Source organism: Eucyclogobius newberryi, unplaced genomic scaffold (assembly GCF_026437365.1).
Source record: "Eucyclogobius newberryi isolate DKJ021-1_F unplaced genomic scaffold, fEucNew1.0.hap1 SCAF_2, whole genome shotgun sequence".
NCBI classification, from domain to species: domain Eukaryota; kingdom Metazoa; phylum Chordata; class Actinopteri; order Gobiiformes; family Gobiidae; genus Eucyclogobius; species Eucyclogobius newberryi.
The window spans coordinates 14,928,290-14,953,449 of record NW_027315834.1 but is presented as its reverse complement, the minus strand read 5'-3'; the positions used below and the strand labels follow the sequence as shown (position 1 = coordinate 14,953,449).

The 25,160-nt window shown below is 39.3% G+C and overlaps 4 protein-coding genes across 5 annotated transcripts in view; 1 reads left to right on the top strand and 3 right to left on the bottom strand.

Annotated features, from left to right (window-relative positions):
* Positions 1-1,364, bottom strand: part of pigo (phosphatidylinositol glycan anchor biosynthesis, class O) — a 13,871-nt gene extending 12,507 nt beyond the window's left edge. The window contains exons 1-2 of one of the 2 annotated variants that reach the window (XM_072453668.1): positions 1,178-1,364; positions 1-87 (exon numbers count right to left, since the gene is read on the bottom strand). The exon at positions 1-87 is cut by the window's left edge and continues 395 nt beyond it. In XM_072453668.1, coding sequence (XP_072309769.1) covers positions 1-86 — 86 coding nt within the window. In that variant the 5' untranslated portion in view covers position 87; positions 1,178-1,364. Of the gene's footprint in view, positions 88-964; positions 1,079-1,177 lie in introns of those variants that run through there. The other variant, XM_072453669.1, reaches the window with a different exon arrangement.
* Positions 1-25,160, bottom strand: part of phf24 (PHD finger protein 24) — a 289,741-nt gene that overhangs the window by 128,998 nt on the left and 135,583 nt on the right. The window lies entirely within an intron of this gene.
* Positions 16,620-18,540, top strand: LOC140367265 (uncharacterized). Its single transcript, XM_072453639.1, has one exon. The coding sequence runs from the start codon at positions 16,633-16,635 to the stop codon at positions 17,584-17,586; it is 954 nt and encodes a 317-aa protein (XP_072309740.1). The 5' UTR covers positions 16,620-16,632; the 3' UTR covers positions 17,587-18,540.
* On the bottom strand, positions 21,887-23,156 carry LOC140367267 (stomatin-like protein 2, mitochondrial). Its single transcript, XM_072453641.1, has 5 exons — positions 22,978-23,156; positions 22,757-22,901; positions 22,520-22,599; positions 22,226-22,354; positions 21,887-22,151 (listed from the first exon to the last, which is right to left on the bottom strand). The coding sequence occupies exons 1-5, from the start codon at positions 23,086-23,088 to the stop codon at positions 22,038-22,040; spliced, it is 579 nt and encodes a 192-aa protein (XP_072309742.1). The 5' UTR covers positions 23,089-23,156; the 3' UTR covers positions 21,887-22,037.

Below are 25,160 nucleotides of genomic sequence, written 5' to 3'. Positions count from 1 at the left end.
AAGAAGCCCCCCACAAACAGATAGATCCCAGCGATGTAGACGGCACACATCCAGAAGAGAAGGGACAGCACAGGAAACCACTTCATCCTGGATATGAGCAGAAACTACATGAGCTACATGCAAATAAATACTTTAGCCGTTACACAATTGTTTGTTAATTCTGCATAGCTTAATTCAAAGGAGCAGTATGTAACGTTGTTAGTTGGGGGTAAGCCACTTGCATCGTCTTAATAGAGATGTTATTCTTTGCCTGGAATGTTTCACAGTAGGGCATTCTAACATGAATTCAATTCTAGGTTTTTATTGCTTGTAAAAAAAAAATACTACCCGTGAGTTTGCCTGGTGGTGTCACCTGCTTGTCTCTAGACTGTGGCACCGTGTTACACAGATATTTTCTCAAATGTTAATGCTCCAGGACCAGTTTACAGTGTGTACACTGAGGAGAATTACATGTTTTAACTTAAAAAAATAAATACAATAATAATAATAATAGTAATGATAATAATAATTATGCTTATTATTACAACACATACTTTCAATATGTTCAAGATTATTTTTATAGGCATAATTAGGCATAAATTGTTGCAGCCCTAAGGAATATGCCATAGTTGCTTTGACTGTAATATTGAATGGCCCTGTTGCCCTATTCCTATAAAACAAATATGAAATACTGAGCAGAAAAGTAGATCGTGGGCCTTTTTTTTCCTGCTACGGGTTACATTATCACTGAAGTTACTGAACAACCACCCCAAAACATAAAGGGCATTTTAACACCTGGGTAAGCATGGTTTAAATGTGCACTATCTTTTCAACATCTTTCCTTCAGATATTCACAACAGTGATTCACAAGACTGTCGATGTATTTAGTATCTGGACTGTGCATTCACAAGAGGCAAGAAGGAAACCCCAGTTCAATAGGTTAAATCTATCACCAATTATAAGCCTATTAGAACTTGTAACTCACCTTAAATACAGTACACAGCAGTCAAAAGCACCTGCTACAGCCTTTCAAAGAGAAAACAGCAACTATTCCTCCTTTAACACTCACGTTTACACTGACCAAGACTCAATCCTAATTAACTGCTTGCAAAACTTTTTGGATCATGCTTTAGATGAAATGATGAGGAACTAAACGCTGGTAGCTACACCTAGCACTACTCAGGACTGACTGGCTGACCTTGTAGCCGGGGAAAGTGCGTCCTCTCCGGGCTGGGGGAGGAGGGGTTGTGTGGGTTACAAACACGAGGAGGTCCAGGTGGAGCAGGTAAACGCAGAGCCGTTCACCTTCATTTGGGACTGGCGCCGTACAATCAGATAACTGACCAGTGACAGGTAGGAACTCATGCACGTCTCTCCAGCGCGGCGGAAACACAGGGGGGATGAGTTTAGTGTGACACACCGGAAGCGCTTGTCTTTGAACGTGCCCTGGGTTTGGTTTAGAGCCAATGGAGTGGCCACTGGGGGTGGTTGCGACATGCTGCGGCTAGCCATACCCTATCCAGATAATATAATAGATCCATGGTTTAGATCCATGCCATAGATCTATTATATTATCGGTTTAGTCCGTCAGGCACATAGATCTATATATTCGGTCAGGTAGTGATGGGTCATTTGAAGTCCTGGCTTCGAGGCTAGTACTGAGTAAAAGGAGGCGTGTCGCCTTCTTGTTGTTTTAGTTTTAGTTTTTAATGATGGCTTGTAGCCAACTGTAAAGATGCATTTACCGCCATCTACTTTATTGTTTATTGTAGACCTGCTACGAAGCTTGCGTTAGGTTGCTAGAAACAAGTGACTGTTAGGTTCAGTTTAGAGTAGTGATGGGCGGATCGATACTATGGTATTGATATCCAGTTGTCACTTTTTGGGTATCGATCTCATGACAAAAATATCGATATTATTTAGTAGCTTTAAAACTTAAAACCACAACTCAACAATCAAAGTTGTTAAACTAACACTGTCCATATTTATGCCACAAAACACCCCCTTTTACACCGCAGAATGGACTCTTCATGGTGCACGCGCGTGTCTCCCTCCAGTGGCCAGCGGGACTTTATCTACCCATCATAAACTCAACAGAGGAGCATGTGCGGTGTCTTAAAATGTCTGAAAGAAAAAGGAGCGTGGTATGGGCATATTTTTCACCCGTTGACAAGGAAGATAAGATAAGCCTTTATTTGTCCACACAATGGAGAAGAAAAAACACTCTTAATAGAAAAAACTCATAAACAAAACTCCTATTGACAGAACCTCTCATATTCTGAATAAGGAATAGAGGGGGGGGAAATAAAAACAATTAAATAAATTAAAATAAGATAACATAAGACAAAATAATAATGGTGGCAAACAGCACACTGCAGCATTTGTGACAAGACAGTGCCTCACAGCAGTAACACAAGCAATCTCTTATTTTACAATGTTTTCTCTTTCTGATTTGGTTTAAAAGTATTTTTCAGTTGATATTGTTTCATGTTTCAAAGCTCATCTGAAATGTAAGCTGGTCTGAATGACTGAAGTTAATCTGAGACGCTGTGCTCAGGTATTTGATACATTTCGTTTTTACATAAAAAATTGTTTAATGCAAATTTGAAAATATAAGTATCGATATCGATTTAATTGGGCTCAAAAGTATCGGTATCGTATCGAATCTAAGAAATATGGTATCGCCCATCACTAGTTTAGAGTCACTTTCAAATAAAAGCCACAATGCTGTTGTTGTTGTTGTTGTTTTATGGTGGCTGGTATCCAAGTGTTACATTACCGCCAGACATTATTCTTTAGACTTAATTTTTCAATGCGAGTCAATGCGATCATTCAAGCGGAGGGTCTAAAGAATAAAATCTAAAGAATTGAGTCTAAAGAATAAAGTTTATGGAATAAAGTCTAAAGAATTGAGTCTGAAGAATAAAGTTGGAATAAAGTCTAAAGAATTGAGTATTCATAGAATAAGATAAGATAATCCTTTATTGTCCAAACATGGGAAAATTTCGGTGTTACAACGCAGTAGATACAGGGGGAAAGGACAGATAAGTTTGAAAAAGAAAAAAAAAAACACTCTTAATAGAAGAACTCTTATTAACAAATAAGTTATTAACAAAGTCTATAGAAGTCTAAAGAATAAAGTCTAAGACGTACAACTACAGAAGGTGGCGGTAAATGCTCCTTTTCACTTGGCTGCCTTCCGCCATTAATAGTAACACAACAACGCACAGTGCCTCGCGGTGCATCGTAGGTTAGTAGTTTTGCAGGTCAGTCAGTGTCAGATAGTGGTAAAGTTAAGAATTAGAATAACAGTTCATTTTAGTATTTCAGTTTTATTATTAAGGTTTGTATTTCAGATAACACAGGTTCGTATTTCAGGTTTATTCTCAGGTGTATTACTCACTTTTAAAGCACCATCATGATTGTATGAAACACCGTCTGGATGAGGCGGCCAAACGCATTGTTTTATTTATTATACAGATAACATATAATGCAATAATTAGATCTAGACACTCCATATTACCAACAATTGAAAATGTAAATACCTACATAGATGTGTAGGGCTCATGTTCACCCCAAATGCTGTTGTATAATGTCAAAAAGACTGGCAGACCGGGGTGGTGGTCCCTCTTTTCTAGAAGGGGGACCGGAGGTTGTGTTCCAACTACAGAGGGATCACACTTCTCTGCCTCCCGGGTAAGGTCTATTCCAGGGTACTGGAGAGGAGAATCCGACCGAGAGTCAAACCTCAGATTCAGTAGGAGCAGAGTGGTTTTCGTCCCGGTCGTGGAACACTGGACCAGCTTTATACCCTCCATCGGGTGCTCGAGGGTTCATGGGAGTTTGCCCAACCAGTCCACATGTGCTTTGTGGATCTGGAGAAGGCTTTCAACCTTGTCCCTCGGGTATCCTCTAACCTTTTCCTCTTTGCTTGAACTCTTGGGGCACCGGAGTGTTCTGAAAAGAGAAGAAGTTATATATATTAATTACCCATACAAAGACAACAATAATAGGTACTAATACATTTAGTGTATGTATTGTGTTGTTGCAATGTGAACATAAATATTGTATTGTAGCACTATACTAGATAATGATACTGAAGAAAAAGTCCCTTTCTTGCTCCTGCACAGCCATTTAGGCCAATTATACAGAAAACATTTTCTCAAAACTAAATCCAGACTTTTTGGTGGTCTGGACTGTAACTTTGTTGTCACCTGTTATTGCTATTCAAATCTCTCTCCTTCTCTCTGTGTTACAGTTGAGAATAACTAAAAATAATTTGTAGAGAGCTTAAATGTATTTTCCTCCGTGTCCTATACAGAACTACAAATATGTATCACTTTTATCACCAACTGATGTAGGAGAGTGGAGAGTTGTTCACCTGGAGAACAGAAGGTGAATGTGTTCTGGAGGGTTGACGGCCAACAGTTTCTATGGGTTAGGAAAGGGTTAGCGTTGTATGGTTACACCTCTACTCAATTACCCTAATACAGCTCAAATATCGGAAAATATATTTGGTTTGAAAAGTACAGTCATTTAGGACCCATTGGCATTACTTACAGAGTGTTATTGCTTACATTTTCAAGAGAAAGCAAATTGTGAACAAACATTTCCTTAGCATCACCTGCACAAAACAAAAAAATACACAAGACGCTTTTAATATATTTTTTTTACCTCATTGATTAATCTCAATTTTTGGATTTATTTGTTTTGTGTCATTACAAAACAACTTTAAAAAGTCACATTTCTGTAATATTTACGGCCCTCTGCTTCAACCTATGAACAATAAAAAGCTTTATCAGTACTGTATCAGCAGCAGTGGGAAATGTTATGCAGATAGCACATTGGATTCACCTTCTTTTGCCCTGGAAAATGGATCTCTTTAATTCCAAACCGCAGGCAGCGAATCTCCCATTTGTCAGACACTTGGTTCATGGAGTGGACCATGTTAACGAGCAGTGACTTTCTTTCCTAAGACAAAAACACCATTAATTAGATATAGATTAGGGCTGATATTTGAACTTCATAGCTTTAAATCTACAGCTCAGACTCAGACAGAGTTTGGATCAACCAGCTGCCTAAATAATACACATTAAGCTTCATTTGAACTCTTGAAAGCCAGGAAAGAACTGCACAAAATGTCACCAAACTGCTTTCTTATCTGAAGCAGGTTTTTCGATAAGTTTGTGGTCATTTTAAATTATTTAATTTGGGGGGAAAAAACTAAATCTGTCCTACACATTGGCCCAAAAACATCGGCAGAGTGTACTGGCCAACAGTTACTATGGATTAGGAAAAGTTAGCGTTGCATGGTTACACCCCTACTCAATTACCCTTAAAAATGTGTCCAGTGTTAGTTTGCCCAGCTCCGACATTATGGTGGTTTGTGCCAGCTCAGTGATGGCCTTCTCTGGATCTTCAACTCCATAACTGCCCTGAAAATAAGCAACAACAACAAAAACAAGTAATAAAAGCAAAAAATTTAAATCCATAAATAGATGTGTAGGGCTTAAGTTTACCTTTAATTGGTCTATAATCCTGAAATGAACCACTCCATCAATATGTAGTGTTACTTTATCTTTGGACAGAAAAGAAAATAAGAGATGAATTAATACATTGCAAATTGAGAAAACAGGGTTAGACAATATGGTGTAAAAATCAAATCAAATCATGAGCTCATCCCTGTGACAATCTGATATTTTGGGTCGTATTGTGATTTACTATTTTCCTATGAAGGGTATTTTGTGTTTTTATTTAAAAAAAAAAAAAATTGACATTGAATTTTTTGGGAGTGTCTATAGAGCCACGGCGCGCGGCCGAAACTGCCATGTTATTTTGTGCCTCGGCTCCTGAAACTGCTGCGCTATTTGACCGCGCCGTTTTAGACCGCGCCGGGTTAAGGATAGGGTCAAGGTTAGAGTTAAGGTTAGGGTTAGGGTTAGCCAAGAGGCTATATGGCAGTGCTGCGGTTCCTGAAATTGTTGGGCCATTTGACTGCACCGCGGCTCTTTTTACGTCGAATTTCAATTTTTTTAATCGTATTTATATACAATGCATATTGCAATGCAAACTAGATTCGATGTAAAAAAAACTAAAAATCAATGGCAAAAAAAAACATTAACACACAAAATAACCTTCATAGCAAAGACCTAGATAAGGTTAATGGAGGTACAGTAGATGAGTGGAATCACAGTTTGTATGAAATGATTGTGTGTAATGTTCGTGTTTGCATGTAAATAAAGCATATAAGAGACTAAGGAGGCAGTCAGTTGAGCATAATGCAGTAGAATATAATATAAGGCTAAGAGCTGTTGCAAGGAGAGTTATTGACAAATGTCAGGGATTAAACGCTTGAGATCTGTTCCGAGTTGTAGCAGTCAACGATAGGCAGAAGGCAGTTCTTTTAGCCAGAGCTTTTCAGCTAGTCCACAGTGGAGAAAACTTGGGGGATGTAGGGATCAGTAGGAGGAACACAATGTTAGATAATCAACCGTACAAACTTGAACTAAACATGGATAATTCTGATCCTATTCATTGTTTTTCTCCTTGAAAGAGCTGGTAAAGACGATAAATGGGGGCGGTCCAACTGCTCCAGGAAAAGATGGGCTGATGGATGACATTTTTAAAAACAAAAAAGAAGATTAAGTATTGCAGGAGGTTCTTGCATTGATTAACAATGTGTGGGCAGAAGGGCGTGTCCCGGATGCTTGGAGGCAGGCTGTGGTTATCCCCATTTTGAAACCAGGAAAGGAGGTACAGAAACCAGGTTCATATAGGCCCATAGCTCCTACATCAGTCCTTTGTGAGATCATGGAGAGGATGGTGACAGAAAGACTAGTCTATAAGTTGGAGAAGGAGAACTGGTTTGTCCCCTATCAGAATGGCTTTAGGAAGGGGAGGAGCAGCATGGAGTCAGTATTATCTCTAGACTGACATTATAAAAGCATATGCATGTAAAGAGGTTCTTGTTGCTGTTTTCTTGGATATTGAGAAGGCCTATGACATGTTGTGGAGGGAGCGGCTGATAATTAAACTGTATGATGCAGGCATTTGATCTCACACTTTAAATTGGGCATTTTTACAAGACCATAATATTCAAGTCAGAGTAGGCAGCGCTTTATCTCAAGTAGTGAGTATTGATAATGGCACGCCCCAAGAAAGTGTAATTAGTCCAGTTCTGTTTAATGTGATGGATGATATTGTTATAAATGTTGGGGCGGGGTATGGGATGTCTCTGTTTGTTGATGATGGGGCTGTGTGGAAGAGAGGTCGGAATGTCACATTAGTTTTTAATAAGTTGCAAAGGGCATTGACTAGTATTATGGAATGGGGAAGCTAGTGGGGTTTTAACATTTCTGTGGAGAAATCAAAGTTAATGTTTTTTGGGGGAAAAGGGAAGATGGGAAATGTAGGCCTGAAGCAGTATGATAAGGCACTGGAAAGGGTTGCATCATTCAAATGTTTGGGGGTCCATCTTGATGAAAAGATGACATGGAGAATACACATTTGGAAAGTGGCAGATAAATGTAATAATTAGTAATTCATATAATGTGATGTCTTTCTGGTAGTAACTGGGGGTCAGACAAAACCACTTTGTTAATGATAGTTGAAAAAGATTCAGTTGTTGTCATCTGGACTCAGTTGAGAAAAAAGAAGAAAAGACTCTCATCCAAGAGTCATTGACAATGACAACTGAATCTTTTTCTACAAAGAACACTCCTGGACGAATGAGGGATTACATCGACTTTGTTAATGCTATATTAGAATTTTGTTGAAAGTTTAATCACAATTATATTTTGTTTTGGGATTGTATACAAACGTTTCCCATGTTTACTTTGCTGTTGGGAATCAGCTAAAGAGGGAGATGTGATGTGATTTAATTTGATCATTACTATGTGCTCCACTAGAAGGCGCTACTGTTTTGTGTTGCAGCTTGTCGCTGCTTGTTGAAGAAGGAGTGCCCTTTGACCTAAGATGGCCACTGTTATCGCCGATACTGAATTCTGTCTAATCTTCTCACTAAAAGACATTTAAGTCGACTCCAACGGCTCCAACTCGATACAGCCGAAGGTAAGTGGAAAATGACATTATATTTGTACAGGAATGTGTTTCATTCACTTATGTCCAGCGTTTAGGCCAACGTTTTAACTTGTTTGTGACATAAGCTAGTCAGCTAACACTACAAACCTAAACCAACAACGCAAATGAAATGAAAACTCTTTTTATCGGCTCGGCTGGATGTGAAGTGAATTACTGAGTGTGTTTCTACTATTATTTTACACATTCATTGCTGCTTATGAAAGATATACGTGTTTCAACCGTTGTCCCGGCAACAATAGACTCAAACTACCGTAAGTTGAGGAGGTTTTGTTTTTTTTAATGATAATTTCAATGAATACACCCATTCTTGTGAAAGTAGGCAGTATATGGTTAACAGACGGACAAGAAGTACTAACACGGATTAGTAATGAAAGTAAAAGTAAATTAAATGTTGTCAAAGATGAGAGAAGAGTTGTAGTTGAGTAGATTGTCTCCAGAGGTGCAGTTCCAGGTTCTTTTTCAGTCCTTCCTTTCATGTGCTTCGGAAAAGAAAAAGCATAGTTCCTTACGAAATACACTGAAAAGTAACCCAAAAAAGTAACACCCCAGCATTGAGAGATAACGGAGTAACTGTTGAATTAAAAACATAAATCATGAGATAGAACAACAAACCAAAGATGAAGCCCATGACACCATTTCTTTAGATTTGATTCAACTCTCATATTAAAGGTCTGTTTTTTTTAAGTAGTGCAAATATCAAATGAATAAAACTATTGCCCTTTATTTATATAATTTTATAATGAGTCATCGTTAATTCATTTCAATTTATTTTTGTACGCCCAAAATCACAACAACCGTTGCCTCTGAGGGCGACAGTGAAAAAGCAGCTCAAACAATGTCCAAAGGGACGATGTTCATTGGCCAAGAAGAACTACAAAAAAAAATTCCTTAGGAAAAATTATAAACTTGGAGTTCCACAACCAGTTCTTCAGGAGGAGAACCAGTTCTTCCAGGCAGTTGAAGGACCGTGCATATGGGGTAGAGACTGTTTCACCAGGAGAGGAGCATCTGGGTCCTCGGGGATGGAAGGGAGTGAGAAAAGAAAAAGAAAAGGAAATGAACAGATTGCAAGTGGAATTGAATATTAAATATTGTTTGTTAGAATAAGTAGTCTTTATCAGAGGATAGTACTCAAGCTGCCATACTTCCCTCATAGTTGCTCCTAGGGCAGCGTAGCTGAAACTGCAGGTTTATATTTCTGTTCCTAACTGGCCTGAACATAAGAAATTTCAAAGAGGAACGTTTTAAGCCTGGTCTTAAATGAAGAGACTGTGTCGGCCTCTTTAACATGGACAGGAGCTGATTCCATAACACAGGAGCTTGGGAGCTAAGCGCTCGACCTCTTGGGACCACCAGAAGTCCAGCATTTTGAGAGTGAAGAGCTCTGTTTGGATGATATTGTACTAAAGCATCTTTGAGGTGAGATGGGGCCATATCATTTGTGGCTTTGTAAGTCAGAAGGAGGAGTTTAAATTTGATTCTAAACTTGACAGGACCCAGTAAAGAGACTCCAGCACCGGCGTAATGTGCTCTCTTCTTTTAGTTCCTGTTGGTAATCTTCAGGGCTCAGATTAAGGATTTTCTCTTGTATAGCAATGCTGCTAAACAATCCGTTCTTTTTTTCAAATTTGTATAGCAACTTGATCATTTCATAGCAAAACACAAAAGTGACTAACAATCAATATTTTCCATTGATGTAATAAGATTATTTATTTCAATTGTATTTGTAAACATTCTATAAAAAAAAACTGATTTTTAAAAACGTGTAAATGTGAGTATTTTGGCATTTGAATGATCTGCAAAGACTTTGGCGTTTAGGAGCTATTGACCTTGGATGTCCAAATCTGTGAATCTGACGCTAACTTTACCGGACTGTGGCTCCTCCCGCTTTCAGACTCGCGATCTGAAACAGCAGCGGGATACAAAAACACTTTTATTCTGACGAATGCAATGCAGTTGAGAGAAATTGTGTTGAATTTTGCGATGCGATACTGCTTATTCTGAACCCTGATCTTGCTGCTGCATTTTGAACCAGTTGAAAGCTTTTTTTAGAGCTTTTAGGACACACTGCGAGCAGGGAGTTGCAGAAATCTAATCTAGATGTTACGAATGCATGGATACGTTTTTCAGCAACGCAGAGCCTGCTTAGGCCGCAGTTATTTTATTACTTGGTTTACGGATTTTTAAATGAAATATATTGCACGGGCGGACGGAATATAAATATCATTTCAATTTCAAAAGATGTTTTCCTCCGGGTTTGCCCAAAATGCACCACGGGAGGAGAGGGGGGGAGACGCGGCGCGCAGTGTGCACCCTCCCTCACCCACCCAGTTACGGCATAACGCGCTGAAGAAAATGTGGTAAACAGGTTTAAAATTTGTATTTGCGATATAAAGGCGCGCAGCAGAAAGAAACGGGCGACAGACCCACGTCAGACCTGCGTCACAGACTTCCGCAGGAGTTTGGCGAGAAATTGCTTCACGCACTCTTGTCTTTTGACATAATACCACTTTTTACATTTAATTTAATGCTATTTTGCTATGTCGGCGGTACTTCATAAAAAAAAAATGATAATGATTTATTTAATTTAATTTATATTGTATAAATCAATCTTCTAAGTGCGGCGGATCCGTAAACCAAGTAATAAAATAACTAAGGCCTTAGGCCAAAAAAAAAAGTGTTTACGGTAACATTGGGGGAAAAAATCCAGGTAGTTAGGTCGGATGTTCGTTTTTTTATATATGTCCTTTTTAAAATCCTCGCACAGGTTTTGCAGACAGTTTTATTTTCTACGAAGTGAGCGCGTCGCATTGAAGTGGCCTTATTGGTATGCAGATATTGAATACAATAGTTCTCTACATCTATACTAGTCCAACCACAGGAAAAGAGCCATTAGCAGACAACTTTTTATTAATTGCCTCTCTGTTGGCGTGTTCGCGCCGTGGGGCGCTGTCGCCCTGTGCGCGTATTCACTATTTTTCTTATTGTCACTTGATGATGTGAGCACTTTTCGTCAGTCACGCCAAATAACTTCACCGCTTAAACACCGAGTGTGCATATCGCCCCCGCCATGGCAACCAGTCTGCACGCTGATTAAAAGTGCGGCGATTTTCATATCTTACGATCTCCACAGATGATTTTTTTCCCGCAGCTTTTGGATTTGCTCCCACAATTTAATAGAAACTGAAAGAAATGTAGCCTGGATTAACTGTTCTCTACAGTGAAGGGGGAACACGTTTTATTTTCTAGAAGAATGACAATCTAGTTTTAAGATTATTTGTCAGCTCCTGTATGTGTTTGTTGAAGGAGAGTTTATCATCTCTCCAGATGCCCAAGTACTTGTTCAATCATATTAATCATATTACCATCAAGCGTAAGAATAGATATATTTTCAAATCATTTTTCTGGCCTCCTTTGTGCAAAGGGAGAACAAAAGCAGTTTTCCATAGTAATGGGATACTTTCGGTTTGAATTGTGAGATTAAAAACATGAGTTAACCAATTTACTATTAGTGGGGCTGATAACAAAAGTAACTTAGGTTCGAGGGTGTCGGCTCCAGTGGACTTTTTTGGATCTATAAACGGCAACATATTTAATACTTCATACTGTGTAAAAGGGCTTAAGGGAAAATACTTGATCATCAGGTCTATTCTCATGTATTTGGAAAATTACAACAGTTGGAGCAGCAGCATCAAAGGTATTTCCAGCGTCAGCAAAGTGCTGATTAAATGCATCACAAATATATTATTTAGTTGTCAAGCTGATTGAATCTTTAGTAATTTAATTTGGTAAAGAGGGAGTAGAATTTTGCAATAAGGATTTAACTGTTTGCCACATTTTGCAGAATTCCCCTGTGATTCCATGAAAGTTTTGATGTAGTAAGATGTTTTGGCATTACGAACAGAAGTGACATATTTATTGCACTTTTGACCAGGCTTTATCACGCTCTTGAGATAATGCAGCAATGTCTGGACAGAACCAGGGATTATTCTTACTTACTCTTTTAAGAGGGGCATGTTTATCAGTAATATCATTAAATGTTTTAATGAAAAAGTCCAGTGCTGTGTTGGGTTCTGGAATACTAGTAGTACAACCAATTTCACTATAGTATAGATCAGACTGAAATGCTTGTTCATTAAAATGCTTATAGGACCTTTTAACAGTTACACTTGATTTGGATTTAATACATTGTGTGTTCCGCACACACCCAAAAGGACAGTGGCCACTAAAATCTAGAGGAAAGACACCACTACAGTGGTAATTTTGAGGCTTATTGCTTAAGATAATGTCTAGTAATGTTGTTTTAAGTGGGTCTTTAGGGTCAGGTCGGGTGGGAGTAGTAATAAGTTGTGTGAGGTTTAATTCATTACAATAGTTCTTTGGACTGTCAGAAGTTTTGGATTACCAATCGATGTTCATGTCACCTAAAACAAGCAACTCAGAATGATCAAAAGTGGAGAGGAAAGTAAAGAAGTCTGAAGTCCCAGTATTATTTTTACCCAAACCCACCTCTAGAACTATGTATTCAAAACTTTTTGACATTGGATTTTACAGTTGCAGTGAAACAAGATTTTTACAAATATTGCTACTCCACCTCCTTTACTGGGTCTATCACAACGGAATATATTAAAATTGTACAATGAAATGTCAGCATCTGAGATCCTGGGGGGTTATTAACCATGTTTCAGAAAATACAAATATATCGGGATTGGCTTCTTTTGCCCACAATAAAATCTTTTTTTGATTGAAGACTTCGCACATCCATGTGAATTATTCGAAGACCTTTTTTAAATTGAAATGTTGATACATTTAAAACACTGTTTAGAACATTATCATCTTGAATCTTTGATATGGGCTGGTTTTTAGTAGGCTTAATCCTGATTAAATATGTTTTTTGTTTTTTTCTGTTTTGACTCTGTTCCAATTCACAACACAAATGTCACTTGAATCCTTTCCCAGTTGCATAGGTGCAATAGAGTTTTGGGCAGGTTGAGGCCCTGATACTAATGTTCTGCTTGTAATCCTGACTGGTATCTGAAGAGGTCCAAGAGTATTTGAAGTCACCATACCTGATTGTCACACATTGACTGCTGCAGATGTAAGAGTGAGGTCGATGTTAAGAGAGAGAAGACGGGATCCATACATATTTGGGTGAATGCGATCCCACGTAAACAGTTCAAATCATTTGAAAAAAGCAGCAAAGTTATCCACATGTGGTATTTGCTTGGCACCACAGTATGACTTAAGCCAAACATGCAATTGTCTGAGGCAACTGAATTTCACGTCTCTAAAGCAGGGCGCTGGCAGTGGACCTGAGATTACAGAGTTTTCCTGTGCTCTTCACAAAGGTAACCAGCTGTTGAATGCTGAAAGACGGCTGTACAATTCAGCATTGATCCGATTGGGCAGGGCACCAGAAAATATTACGGTATCTGACAAAGACATTGCCAATTCACACACCACACCTACTTGTAATTTGAGCCCTCTAATTTTCTCCGCCTGGCATCGTTACCGCCTGCATGAATCACGACTCAACGGAACCTCTGTCTACTCTGCTTTAAGAGCCTAAGGTTTCCTTCGATGTCACCCATTCTGGTCCCTGGATAACACCAGACGTTAGCAGCAGCTGGCAGCTTCACGTCATACTTCCCAACTCTCCCAATTTGGTCTGGAGAGTTGGGAGTGTCCCGATTTGGGGTAAATCTCCCGATTTGAAGATATTCCAATCACATCAAAAATCTAAAATCGACCTTTTCTACACCGTTAGCCTTTATTTTGGTAGCGAAAGCGGGCGGGGGGGAACATATGGGCGCCGCCATGTTTGTTGTGATTACGCTGCTGGGCGTTTCCGTCCCCCAGAATGCAAAGCAGGTCGAATTTATTATTAAATCTTTACGTCCCACAGTGATAGTGAACGACTTGAGCGTTGGCAAAGATTGTGGCGCTGACGAGGATAAAGCCGCTGTTGAAAATAAATATCGGTTCTACACTACATGGTTTTGTTTTATATAGAAACACACTATGGAGCGTAACGTGGGACGAATATGCGTCCTACAGTCATTTGGCTCATTAGTGTTATTTTCTCTTAATTCTGACAAAATTTGACTCCCACTTTTTTATGCGTTATCTCCCCCCTGGGATGGTAAATAAGTTGGGAAGTATGTCACGTCTCTGATTTATAGAACTTCCAATTACTAGAGTGTCACGAGTCCATTCAGCGGGCTTTTGATTGCTGAAGGGAGCAAACCTATTGTAGATGGGAAGCTCACTGTGCACTACGGTTCGGCTTTTAGCGCCTCGTTCCCTCCAAACTCCCTAATTACAATTCCCCAATTGTTCTTTTTGGTCCCATATCATGCAAAATAGACTTTTCAGAGCTTTTTGATTTTTTGACTGTGTACCAGCCTCTGTTTAAACCCCCACTTTCTCACTGGGTGGGCGGGGGACTCATGCTCTCACTGAGACTACGTCACGGTGTGTGGGCGGGGGACGCATGTTCTCGTGAGACTACTTCACGGTGTGGGCGGGGGAGGCGGATCGCTCTTGGTGAGGGTGGGGGCGAATCTCAAATCAAGCTGTTTGCATTTCCAGGTTTGTGAGTGGGGTCCAAGATATGGGTGATATTTCATAACTATTATGTTATGGGTGTTGCACAACACTTATTATTATCAAATATTAGGGGTAGACTACGAAACGGTAAAAATGGCATGATATGGGACAGGCTGCAAAATAGACGGTGGCCCGTAAGCCCTCGAATTGCCGGCGGGCCCGGGGTTTGAATTAGGAGGGCCCGTGTCATGGAATGAGACATACACCAATGCTATTCCTTTATACACAGAGAACACAATTCAACTTAGAATATGAAACGACACAGAAATATCAGACGTTTGTATGGCATGCATGGGAGAAAACGCCGGACCTCGTTAGCCAGGCTGTTGTAAGCAGCCTGGTGACCCTCCTGCGTCTCACACCGTTTTTTCTCATGCGGGTTGGTTTTATTAGATATTATGGAATAGGCGGGTCACATTTCTCATTGGTCTGCTTCACATCAAGGCACTTGTCTTTTACAACAGCTGGTATTTTTCCTAGAGATAAAGCCTGGTGAATGTTTTACACATTCTCCCCTGGGGTGTTACCCCCCTAGGGTAAACATCCTTTGCTCCATCTTTACGACACCTTCACAAACAAATGCAGTCACAAATGCGTTTTTTCTCTTAGACTAATGATGCAGATAATATATCACTATTATGCAGATAAAATACATCACAGAAATATAATCATATATTCACATTTTATCACAGCCCACCGTGCCCCTGTATCGAAATTCCTTGAAAAAAAATCAAGATTTAACTAGTAATTTGGCCATATTTGGGGCATTAAGTTCATCGCTTAAGTTTCGTTTTGACAGACATGCCACTTCGCAGTATTCTCGCATCTCATTCGCCGAGCGATGTCTGTGATCTAATTTCGATGAAAGCGGGCATCTGATTGGCCGCTGCGTTCGGTCGCGTTCGGGTGTACTCGGAAATGCCCGGTCTAATTTTGCGTGTGAAAAGTGATATCTAGGTCAGAGGGCGTCAATCTCTACTCAGTCCGCAATTCAGTCTTTTTAAAGTTGTTTGCAACAAAAGCTGTATTTCAATGTGGAAGTATCCAACCCCTTTGGAGTTGTTAGCATCAGGGTAATGTATATATGTTAGTAGTTTATTTTGTAGGCTGTGATTTTATATATTCCACTATCTCTCCTTGTGTCAAATGCTATACAGTATTTATTTTGTATTTAAGAAACATTATTATATTGAATTAAAACAGTATTGAAAGATCATGATCTCTGGTTTATAGGAATTCAGTATTTGTGCTCTTCCTTCATATCAAATAAAATATAAAAGTACTTTTAATAATTTTACATGCTAATAACAAGGTTTAAAACAACAAATATATCTTGTTCTTATGACCTTGTGATGCAGCGCGCGCTTGTGGGCCCCTGAAATTGCTGGGGGGCCCCTAACTTTTTTAGATAGGGGGCCCCCCTGGCCCCTAACTCTATGAACCTGTGGGATCTTAATGTTTTTGCTGAATGTTCCTTTTTCTGTTCGCTTGTTCAGACATTAGTCACTTGCCTGTCACAAGATGGTTATGAAGTTCTCACAGAGTACAAAGTATCAAACATGACTCTCCCACTTGACACACATTCACACAAACACATGTCATTGTTTCACTGTATGTTCATTGCTGTTGCAACATGTTTTTGCCAAATCCTTTGCCAAAATGTTAAATGTAAACAAGTTTAATTGACAGAGCTGTGGGCCAGACTGGTTTGATACTGTCCTCACCCAAAGCCAGAGCCTGTTACACAGTCCACATTCTTACAGAAACAATAAAGTCCTGTTCATTTCATCAAGTCACTGAAGCTTTTGAAAATCCGTAACCACTCTCAACAGTGATAAGGAACTGACGAAAGTACAAGTTCTTTATTTAAGACTATTATTACTTCATGCATTCACTTCACTTCTTTTTCTGTGTTCATGGCAGATCTAAAAGTCCATCCGAAGAATGGGGTTCACCTGTGACCTGTGTGGAAAGACATTGAGCGCTGCTTCTTCACTCAAGACACACTGCAGAGCCCACACAGGAGAAAAACCATACGAGTGTGACCAGTGTGGAAATGTTTTTTCTACAGCAAGTTATCTCAAGACCCACTCCAGAATCCACTCTGGAGAGAAACCTTACAGCTGTGATGTTTGTGAGAAGGCATTTTCAAGATCAAGCAACTTAACATCACACATGAGAATCCACACTGGAGAGAAACCTTACAGCTGTGATGTTTGTGAGAAGGCATTTTCCCAGTTAAACCACTTAACATCACACATGAGAATCCACACTGGAGAAAAACCTTACAGCTGTGATGTTTGTGAGAAGGCATTTTCAGGCACAAGCAGCTTAATATCACACATGAGAATCCACACTGGAGAGAAACCTTACATCTGTGATGTTTGTGAGAAGGCATTTTCAAGACCAAGCAACTTATCATCACACATGAGAATCCACACTGGAGAAAAAACATATGAGTGTGACCAGTGTGGAAACAGTTTTTCTACAGCAAGTCATCTGAAAAGACACACCAGAATCCACACTGGAGAGAAACCTTACAGCTGTGATGTTTGTGAGAAGGCATTTTCCCAGTCAAGCACCTTAATATCACACATGAGAATCCACACTGGAGAGAAACCTTACAGCTGTGATGTTTGTGAGAAGGCATTTTCAGGCACAAGCAGCTTAATAACACACATGAGAATCCACACTGGAGAAAAAACATACGAGTGTGACCAGTGTGGAAACAGTTTTTCTACAGCAAGTCATCTGAAAAGTCACACCAGAATCCACACTGGAGAGAAACCTTACAGCTGTGATTTTTGTGGGAAGGCATTTTCAGACTCCAGCAACTTAATAAGACACATGAGAGTCCACACTGTTGAAAACCCTTGGCCTCAGATGCATGTGTTTTAATATCAAACACCTGCTAATGTTCATGTTTTATGATACATGAGCTCGTCATCTGGACCCTGTTTTTTTTAAGTTTTTTTTTTTAAACAGAACGTTTCGACTCTCATCCAAGAGTCATTCTCAATCTGCGGATCTAGTTTGAGAACGCAGATATTTATTCTACTCTGAGTAGGCCCCGCCCACCAGGCAGAACCTACTGATGAAGGGTGTTTACAGTTTCACTTGAGATTACTCTTCTTCGTATCCTAACTAAAGGGCTATCAAACCCTTTTGTTGGCTCACTTTAGCTCCCTCATCACTGAGTATCTGATTAGCATCAGAATGGCCAGGGCTTCTCCCGCCCCATGGCTTCAAGACACTATTGTATGCGACAAGTATTTTGAACCTTAAACTTCCATTTCTGTTCAAAGAGAGATTCTCTTTCTGAACAAAATGGCCTCTGTAGGACATATGTGTCCAAAGAGACTTTTTAAAAGACATTACCTTTTCATAATTCAAGACACTGTTGCAGAAAGCGAAGCAAAATGTTGGATGGGTCGAAAAATGTTCCTCACCCCCCATGGACCAACAACACTGTCTTCACCACACCCCCTCGCCCCTCTTTGGGTCAACACCTCTGATAAAGAACACAGAGGACACCAAATGGGTCCGAGGACCTGACCCCTGTGGAGAAGTGGAATTGTCCACTGTAACAAATCCTCTTGTTCTGCTGGATGGAAACTTTCTCGGGATTAAAAAGTCCTTAATGACACATTGTATTTCACATTTAAACTGACTTAACGTTTCCTGTGTGATCTAAACTTGTAACTAAATCATGCTTTAGTTTAGTTTGCCTTAAGAACTGTGTTTGAAATGTGTTTGTCATATTTAATGTACTTCCTCATTACCTGCTAATGGGGTGTGTTCATTGACATTGTTGCAGTATTTTGTTATGGTTACATGTCATTTTGCTGGTTTAAGTTACTGTATATTTGTCCAAATTAGGAATAGAGAGTACGCCCACTCTAGGCCACACCCCAAACTAATCCAAAATAGTTCCAATTAATGATTAGGATCGGGTTTGGCAATTTACATTTTTCTAAATCTGCATTGTGCATTTTTAATAAAAATATTTTTTTGCTTAAATTTGACAGTTTTTTCCAATAACTTTTAGGCTTTGTCAACAATTCACTCACCAATGCAAGTTCCTAGTCTGTGATTTTTGTTCCCTGTCATTTAAACTGGGCCTTCGTCAGGCAAAATGTTTAAATAAATGTTTTGCCTGTCGAAGGCCCAGTTGCCGAAACGTTGCCTCTTCACCTATAAATTTTACTTGCAAGTAAAACGGTGTGCAGGATTTTTTCCCCTATGAACCTGAAGCTTTGACTTGCGCCATTTCTGTTCGGCCCGGCGGCACTCCCTTTTCTGTGCCCTGACCGAATCATCATTTCTCTATGGCACCTTCTGCTTATTTTTAACCATTTTAGTCTTCATAGGGGCGATGACGTCCAAAACATTCAAAACACTAGATGTAACAGAGTTCAACAAATTATTTACATTAGAACATGAAACATTTTCAAAGTTTATCATTTCCATAAAGAGTGCACCTGTGCCATCATGTATGTGTCATCTTCGAACAACTGCAGGACCAGCCAGTGGTTTGGGAAAAACAGACATGTCAAAGAAGACACAGAAATGATCAAACAGCAGCAGCATCGACCACATTGACATTTTAAATATTTACCTCTTTGTAATTATGAGATCTAGAGTGTGCCCTCTGCTGTGGCTGGGGCCACTCTGCTGTGGCTGGGGCCACTCTGCTGTGGCTGGGGCCACTTCTGCTGTGGCTGGGGCCACTCACATTCAAAGACAGCATCAAGCTCTTTAGCGTTTCTGTCAGAAATATTGTCAACATGCACATTGAAATCACCTGTAACAACCAAACCATCAAAGTCTGTGCATACGACTGAAAGCAGTAATAGTAGTAAAATCATCACTACAAATTTGGCAGTGCTGGGGAGGCTTGTATAAAACAATGAAGAGAATGAATGGAGACTGTTTTAGCTCCATATTAAAAGATACATACTCAAATGATGAAAACACCCCAAAAGACAACCTGTGGGTAATTACTTAGGCCGTGGCTGCTGAGCAGTTTCAGGAACCGCGGCACTGCCATATAGCCTCATGGCTAACCCTGACCCTAACCTTAACCCGGCGCGGTCTAAAACGGCGCTAAAGCGTGGTCAAATAGCGCAGTAGTTTCAGGAGCCGCGGCGTGCGGCCGGCACAAAAAAACATGGCAGTTTCGGCAGCGCGCCGCTGCTCTGTAGACACTCCCAATTATTTAATCTCTAAAGATTGCACAGACTCCACCTCCTTTTTTGTTTTCTCATGTTTCAGATTTAAACTTAAAGTTGGGTGGAGCAGATTTTATTACACATTTCCTGTGTTTTTGTCAAGCCATGTTTCAGTTAAAAACATAAAATCAAGATTAAAAGAATAAATACAATTATGAGAAGTGAGAGAGTGATTTGTTACATAAGGATCTACATATAGCGCCGCAAGTTTCAGACTAGTTTCAGTGGGACTGGGTCTTATCTTTTCACAGTGAAATTTCCCCATGTGGGACAATAAAGGAATATCTTATCTTATCTTAAATATGAATCAAATTTTTCAGATTGAGCAGCCTGACTCACGTTTTCCCATCTGGATGATGTGACTACAGAAATAGCACTGTTTAATATGACAATAAGTCCCGGCTACGCTGAGACCCTGTGCATCCTATCTATGTGAGATGCTAGGTGAAAGGCGAGGGGGGATAAGTGGTGTGGCTTTTGTTGGTCTAGTCGGCTTGTGCGGGGAAGAGTTGATATAACTCTTGATCTTGCTATATTGGGCGTGAGTGGAGCCATCTTAAGGCTTGATTTGATCAGACTTTCAAAATGGCTGGGAAGGCCCCTGAGTGAGGGTGGAGATGAGAAGGAGAGTGAGGAATCTTTAGTGGGAGTAGATGTTGTAGGAGGGACGCAGGGGCAGGGCTGCTCTAAAGGCAGGGGCGATGACAGGGATGTTGTCGGGCCTGTCACATATGGGTCAAGGTGTTGGTCAAGGTGTTGTGGTGCTGTTGCTGATGAGTCCTTCGCTGGAGATAACTGTGGAGCAGCTGGAGCTGAATCCTTGTGAGCAGACATTCAGTGTCATGAACATTAACAAAGCCTATCACAGATCCAGCTGATCAAAACCAAAGGATCTATCCTGAGAATTGCCACAACAAAACTCACACCAGACTTTGATGCACTGGCAAAACAGGGAGATCAACAACACTGTTCTCACTGAAATAGGTCAATTATTAATGCATTTGGAAAACAATTTGTACATTGAGCCTTGCATTTGTTTGCTTTGTTACAAATTACAGGTCAAATCTTGCGTGTAATTTATAGTAATTCATTAGTTCACACAAACACACCATCCATATTTTCCTGGCCCGGCCCCTCGGCCAAATTTTAGAACCCAATGTGGCCCTCGAGTCAAAAAGTTTGCCCACCCCTGGTGTAGAGCCATGGCATCATAATTATGGTAATAAGAGGTGGATTCATTCCGGTAAGATTTGAACATCGTCGCTCAGGGCGTCAAAATGCGCGAGTTGTGGAAGTATAATAAGAAAACAGACAAAAAAAATACCGCTTGCCATTTCATAGCTCGAGCTAAAAATTCATAGATGCCCGGAATGTGAATATATTGATCTTAAATCATAGTTGTGAGCTAAAACGTGTTACTAAATTAATATTTCTAAGCTAAATTATAAACCCTAACTGCGTTTGTGAAATTAAATGTACGTAAACTACATAACTATAATATACTACAAATACTAGATTAAAATAAAATGCATTCATAAATAAACACTGGCGCTGTTGAAAAACGTTAGCCAATGTAAAAAGAAAATCAATAGCAATGCAGAATATACAAATAATAATTATAATAATAATAATACAAAGATTTTTATTTAAAGCCAAACAGGAAGAAAAACAATAGGATTATTTTTGGACAAACATTTTAAATCTCATTAACAAAAACTTGAAAATTTAAGGGCCGTTATATTAAGTGCAGTAATAATGCACATGATGTCCTGAACCTAATCTAATACTAATGGTGCAAATGACTGCAAACCAAACTAAAAATCCTAATTGCTGAGCGTGAGGAGGTTTACTTGGGTCCATGGGTCTTACAATTGACTTTTTGGAACACAAAATGGGGATATTTTATAAAAGGAAACAGATTCAAAGAGACGATTGACAAACTTAAGAGGTCCTACTGGAAAACCACAATATAGCTTTGTTTTTAATTAATCATAGCATTGGCCGATTCGGAGAAAATGTCAATGAAGAGTAATCGTTTTTGTCTCGTTTTTGTCTGGTCTTTTAATCCAGAGGTGAAAGGTTTCCAAAATGTTACCACATAGTCATTTTGATCTAAAATCACGCTGAAGGGTTCCTCGCTTCCTCCTCCGTGCTCCTCTTGTCTTCTGACTCTGGTGCTAGTCTTGGCGTCGCCGTGTTTTTCTTTGCCAATGTACTATAGATGCTCATTGCCTGGGAAAAAAAATTAAAGTCTGAAACCCTAATTCATTCCATTGTATAAATAATAAATATAAACAAAAATGTACCTGTGTGACCATTCCACTAATGTCCCCAGTGTTTGTGGGTAGAAGGACGGTGTTGCTGTCTTTGGCCAGATTTGAAAAGGCCGCAACGTACTGTTCAGCCACACTAAGAGAGGCGGCAGCGTTTCCATTCTGTAAAAGAAAAAGAAAAAAATGAAGACAATTATTATTAATTGTTTAATATGCAGTTACATACAGGTAAAAGATTCATTATTCAGTCATTTTGGTCTTGGCTTTACTTACAGACGTACACCACAAAACTGAATAAAATATATAGGAGTTAGTGTTATTGCTTACCTGTTCAGCCAAAGCATCTAAAAGCAAACGGATAGCTTTGGCTTTTGCGTCAGCTTTGGCCAACACTGCCTGAGCCTCACCTGCACAAAAATAAATAAATACACCTCTTGATTTATCTCAATGTTTGGAGTTATTTAGAAATAAATATTACTTTGCATTTCTGTCGCAGTGGACCTCTCAATTAAAAACACCCAAGCTGGACATTGGAAAAGGCAATTAAAATATGATTGTACTTACCAGCAGCTTTATTAATCTGCTCAGCTTTTTCACCTTCTGAAGCCAGAATCTGGGCTTGTTTACGGCCCTCGGCTACGTTAATGGCAGCTTCCCTGTTTCCTTCAGACTCCAGCACCGTGGCTCTTTTCTTACGCTCTGCTTCAACCTACAAACAATAAAAAGCTTTACAAGTACTGTATCAGCAGCAGTGGGAAATGTTATGTGGATAGCAATTATTTTACCTGTATTTGCATAGACTCTCTGACGCGAGGTGGAACATGGATGTCTTTAATTTCATATCGGAGGCAGCGGATTCCCCACTCGTCAGACGCTTGGTTAATGGAGTGGACCATGTTCGCGTTCAGTAACTCTCTTTCCTAAGACAAAAAAAACATTGAATTAGATACAGTTAGGGCTGATATTTGAACTTTCTAACTTTAAATCTACAGCTCAGACCCAGAGTTTGGATCAACCAGCTACCTAAAGAATACACATTAAGCTTTATTTGAACTCTTGAAAGCGAGGAAAGAACTGCACAAAATGTCACCCAACTGCTTTCTTATCCAGTTGTAGGAAAACAGGTTTGTGGCAATTTGAAATCATATTATTTGGGGAAAATAAACTATATCTGTCCTACATATTGACCCCAAAACATCGGCAGAGCGTATCAGCCAACAGTTTCAATGGGTTATGAAAAGTTAGCGTTGCATGGTTACACCTCTACTCAATTACCCTAAAAACTTTGTCCAGTGTTAGTTTGCCCAGCACACTCTCATTAAAAACAACTTAAAGACTAATGGTGCCAAGAACTGCCAAACCAAAATTAAAATCCTAATCTTCCGAAGGGTTCACCACTTCCTCCTCCGTGGTCTTCTCTTTCTCATATTTAATCATTTCTGCGTGCAGCTGGAGATGAATGAATATAAACCATTTTTTTCCCATCGTATGAATACTAAATGGGACCATAATGTACCTGTGTGACAGTGTCCCCACGTTGTTCGGTCACACTAGAGGCACCGTTTCCATTCTGTAAAAGAAAATGACTTATTGATCAATAAATATGCAGTTACATACAGCTTAAATATTGCAAAATACATTTGGTTTGAAAAGTCATTTAGGACCCATTGGCTTTATTTACAGACATACACTACAAAACTGAATACAATATATAGGAGTAAGTAAGTGTTATTGCTTACGTTTTCAAGAGAAAGCAAATTGTGAACAAACATTTCCTTAGCATCACCTGCACAAAACAAAAAAATACACAAGACACTTTTTCATATTTTTTTACCTCATGTTGATTAATCTCAATTTTTTGATTAATTTATATTGTCTCATTACAAAAACAACTTAAAAAAGTCACATTTCTGTCTTTTACTTTTACTGCAGTGGACCTCTCAATTAAAAACACGCAAATATTTACAGCCCTCTGCTTCGACCTATGAACAATAAAAAGCTTTATCAGTACTGTATCAGCAGCAGTGGGAAATGTTATGCAGATAGCACATTGGATTCACCTTCATTTGCCCTGGAAAATGGATCTCTTTAATTCCAAACCGCAGGCAGCGAATTTCCCATTTGTCAGACACTTGGTTCATGGAGTGGACCATGTTAACAAGCAGTGACTTTCTTTCCTAAGACAAAAACACCATTAATTAGATATAGATTAGGGCTGATATTTGAACTTCATAGCTTTAAATCTACAGCTCAGACTCAGACAGAGTTTGGATCAACCAGCTGCCTAAATAATACACATTAAACTTTATTTGAACTCTTGAAAGCCAGGAAAGAACTGCACAAAATGTCACCAAACTGCTTTCTTATCTAGTTTGTAGTGAAGCAGGTTTTTCGATAAGTTTGTGGTCATTTTAAATTATTTAATTTGGGGGGAAAAAACTAAATCTGTCCTACACATTGGCCCAAAAACATCGGCAGAGTGTACTGGCCAACAGTTACTATGGATTAGGAAAAGTTAGCGTTGCATGGTTACACCCCTACTCAATTACCCTTAAAAATGTGTCCAGTGTTAGTTTGCCCAGCTCCGACATTATGGTGGTTTGTGCCAGCTCAGTGATGGCCTTCTCTGGATCTTCAACTCCGTAACTGCCCTGAAAATAAGCAACAACAACAAAAACAAGTAATAAAAGCAAAAAATATAAATCCATAAATAGATGTGTAGCTTAAGTTTACCTTTAATTGGTCTATAATCCTGAAATGAGCCACTCCATCAATATGTAGTGTTACTTTATCTTTGGACAGAAAAGAAAATAAGAGATGAATTAATACATTGCAAATTGAGAAAACAGGGTTGGACAATATGGTGTAAAAATCAAATCAAATCATGAGCTCATCCCTGTGACAATCTGATATTTTGGGTCGTATTGTGATTTACTATTTTCCTATGAAGGGTATTTTGTGTTTTTAT

Excerpts from the sequence above, each read along its gene's own strand:
- LOC140367265 (XM_072453639.1), top strand. The coding sequence starts at position 16,633 with ATGGGGTTCACCTGTGACCTGTGTGGAAAGACATTGAGCGCTGCTTCT.
- LOC140367267 (XM_072453641.1), bottom strand. The coding sequence starts at position 23,088 with ATGGTCCACTCCATTAACCAAGCGTCTGACGAGTGGGGAATCCGCTGC. Across the intron at positions 22,600-22,756 it reads GCAGATTAATAAAGCTGCTG|GTGAGGCTCAGGCAGTGTTG; the intron begins GTAAGTACAATC and ends ATTTTTGTGCAG. Across the intron at positions 22,355-22,519 it reads TAGATGCTTTGGCTGAACAG|AATGGAAACGCTGCCGCCTC; the intron begins GTAAGCAATAAC and ends TTTCTTTTACAG.